This window comes from Nematolebias whitei, chromosome 3 (genome assembly GCF_014905685.2).
Source record: "Nematolebias whitei isolate Nwh7 chromosome 3, NemWhi1, whole genome shotgun sequence".
NCBI classification, from domain to species: Eukaryota; Metazoa; Chordata; class Actinopteri; order Cyprinodontiformes; family Rivulidae; genus Nematolebias; species Nematolebias whitei.
In genome coordinates, this window is record NC_056500.1 from 24,229,065 (window position 1) to 24,229,906 (window position 842).

The window sequence follows — 842 nt, forward strand, 5'->3', positions numbered from 1 at the left end:
TAGTGCATTTATACTCAGATGTAAAGTACTTCCTACAGACAGTAGTGACAGTATTTAAACACATGCTGCTGATGGTCAGTGACTCTTGTTAGCCGGAGCAGCTAACACTCTATGAAATACGGACTTTTGCAAACACATTCCTAACTAGCCCACATTTCTATCTTATGGTGTGAGCTAACTAGAAGGGTAAATGTACAATTTTATAACGCAATTCCAAACATGCGCGTAACGTTACCAACAAACGGAAAAGGATACAGCTTAAAACCCTTTAAAATTTCCTTGGCCCGGTCTTCGTCCGAAGACATTTCAGCAATTGTTTGTTTCCGTTTCTTATCGATGATCCAGAACCCGCTCCAATTTATAATTTACCAAGGTAACCGCACAGTTAATGAATATGCTCCTAAAATAGAGCAGGGAATAAGCAATTAACCCAGAACAGTTGGACGAGAAGAGGATAAATCCGATTCCAGTAATGCAATCAGCTAAACATACCCCTCCACTAAACGGACATCTACGACAGCCAATCAACGGCAAGGATTATCTCTACCAGCCAATCACAGAACAAGTAACAACGTGGGTGGGGCCGGTCAGATAGGGACATAAACATAGAAAATATAGACACCGCTCACTAGTGGATTGTGGATTATCTCGTCAGCCTCGCCGCCATATTGGGACGGTGAATTCGTTAGGTCCGCGTAAGAGGCTTTAATCACAGCTCAACAAAACCTGCATGTGTATTACTTACTAAATGTTATAAATTATTGCTTCAACAAACAAAATAGAGTCCATCTGTCATAAATGTTCATGACTTGTCTATGACAAGTTTGTCTCCAACACTGCAA

General features: G+C 40.9%; 1 protein-coding gene across 1 annotated transcript in view; it reads right to left on the reverse strand.

Moving 5' to 3' along the window:
* pde6d (phosphodiesterase 6D, cGMP-specific, rod, delta) overlaps nucleotides 1-495 on the reverse strand; it is a 27,748-nt gene extending 27,253 nt beyond the window's left edge. Inside the window, exon 1 of the mRNA XM_037674707.1 lies at nucleotides 256-495. Coding sequence (XP_037530635.1) covers nucleotides 256-305 — 50 coding nt within the window. The 5' untranslated portion in view covers nucleotides 306-495. The remainder of the gene's footprint in view (nucleotides 1-255) is intronic.
* Nucleotides 496-842: the final 347 nt, after the last annotated feature.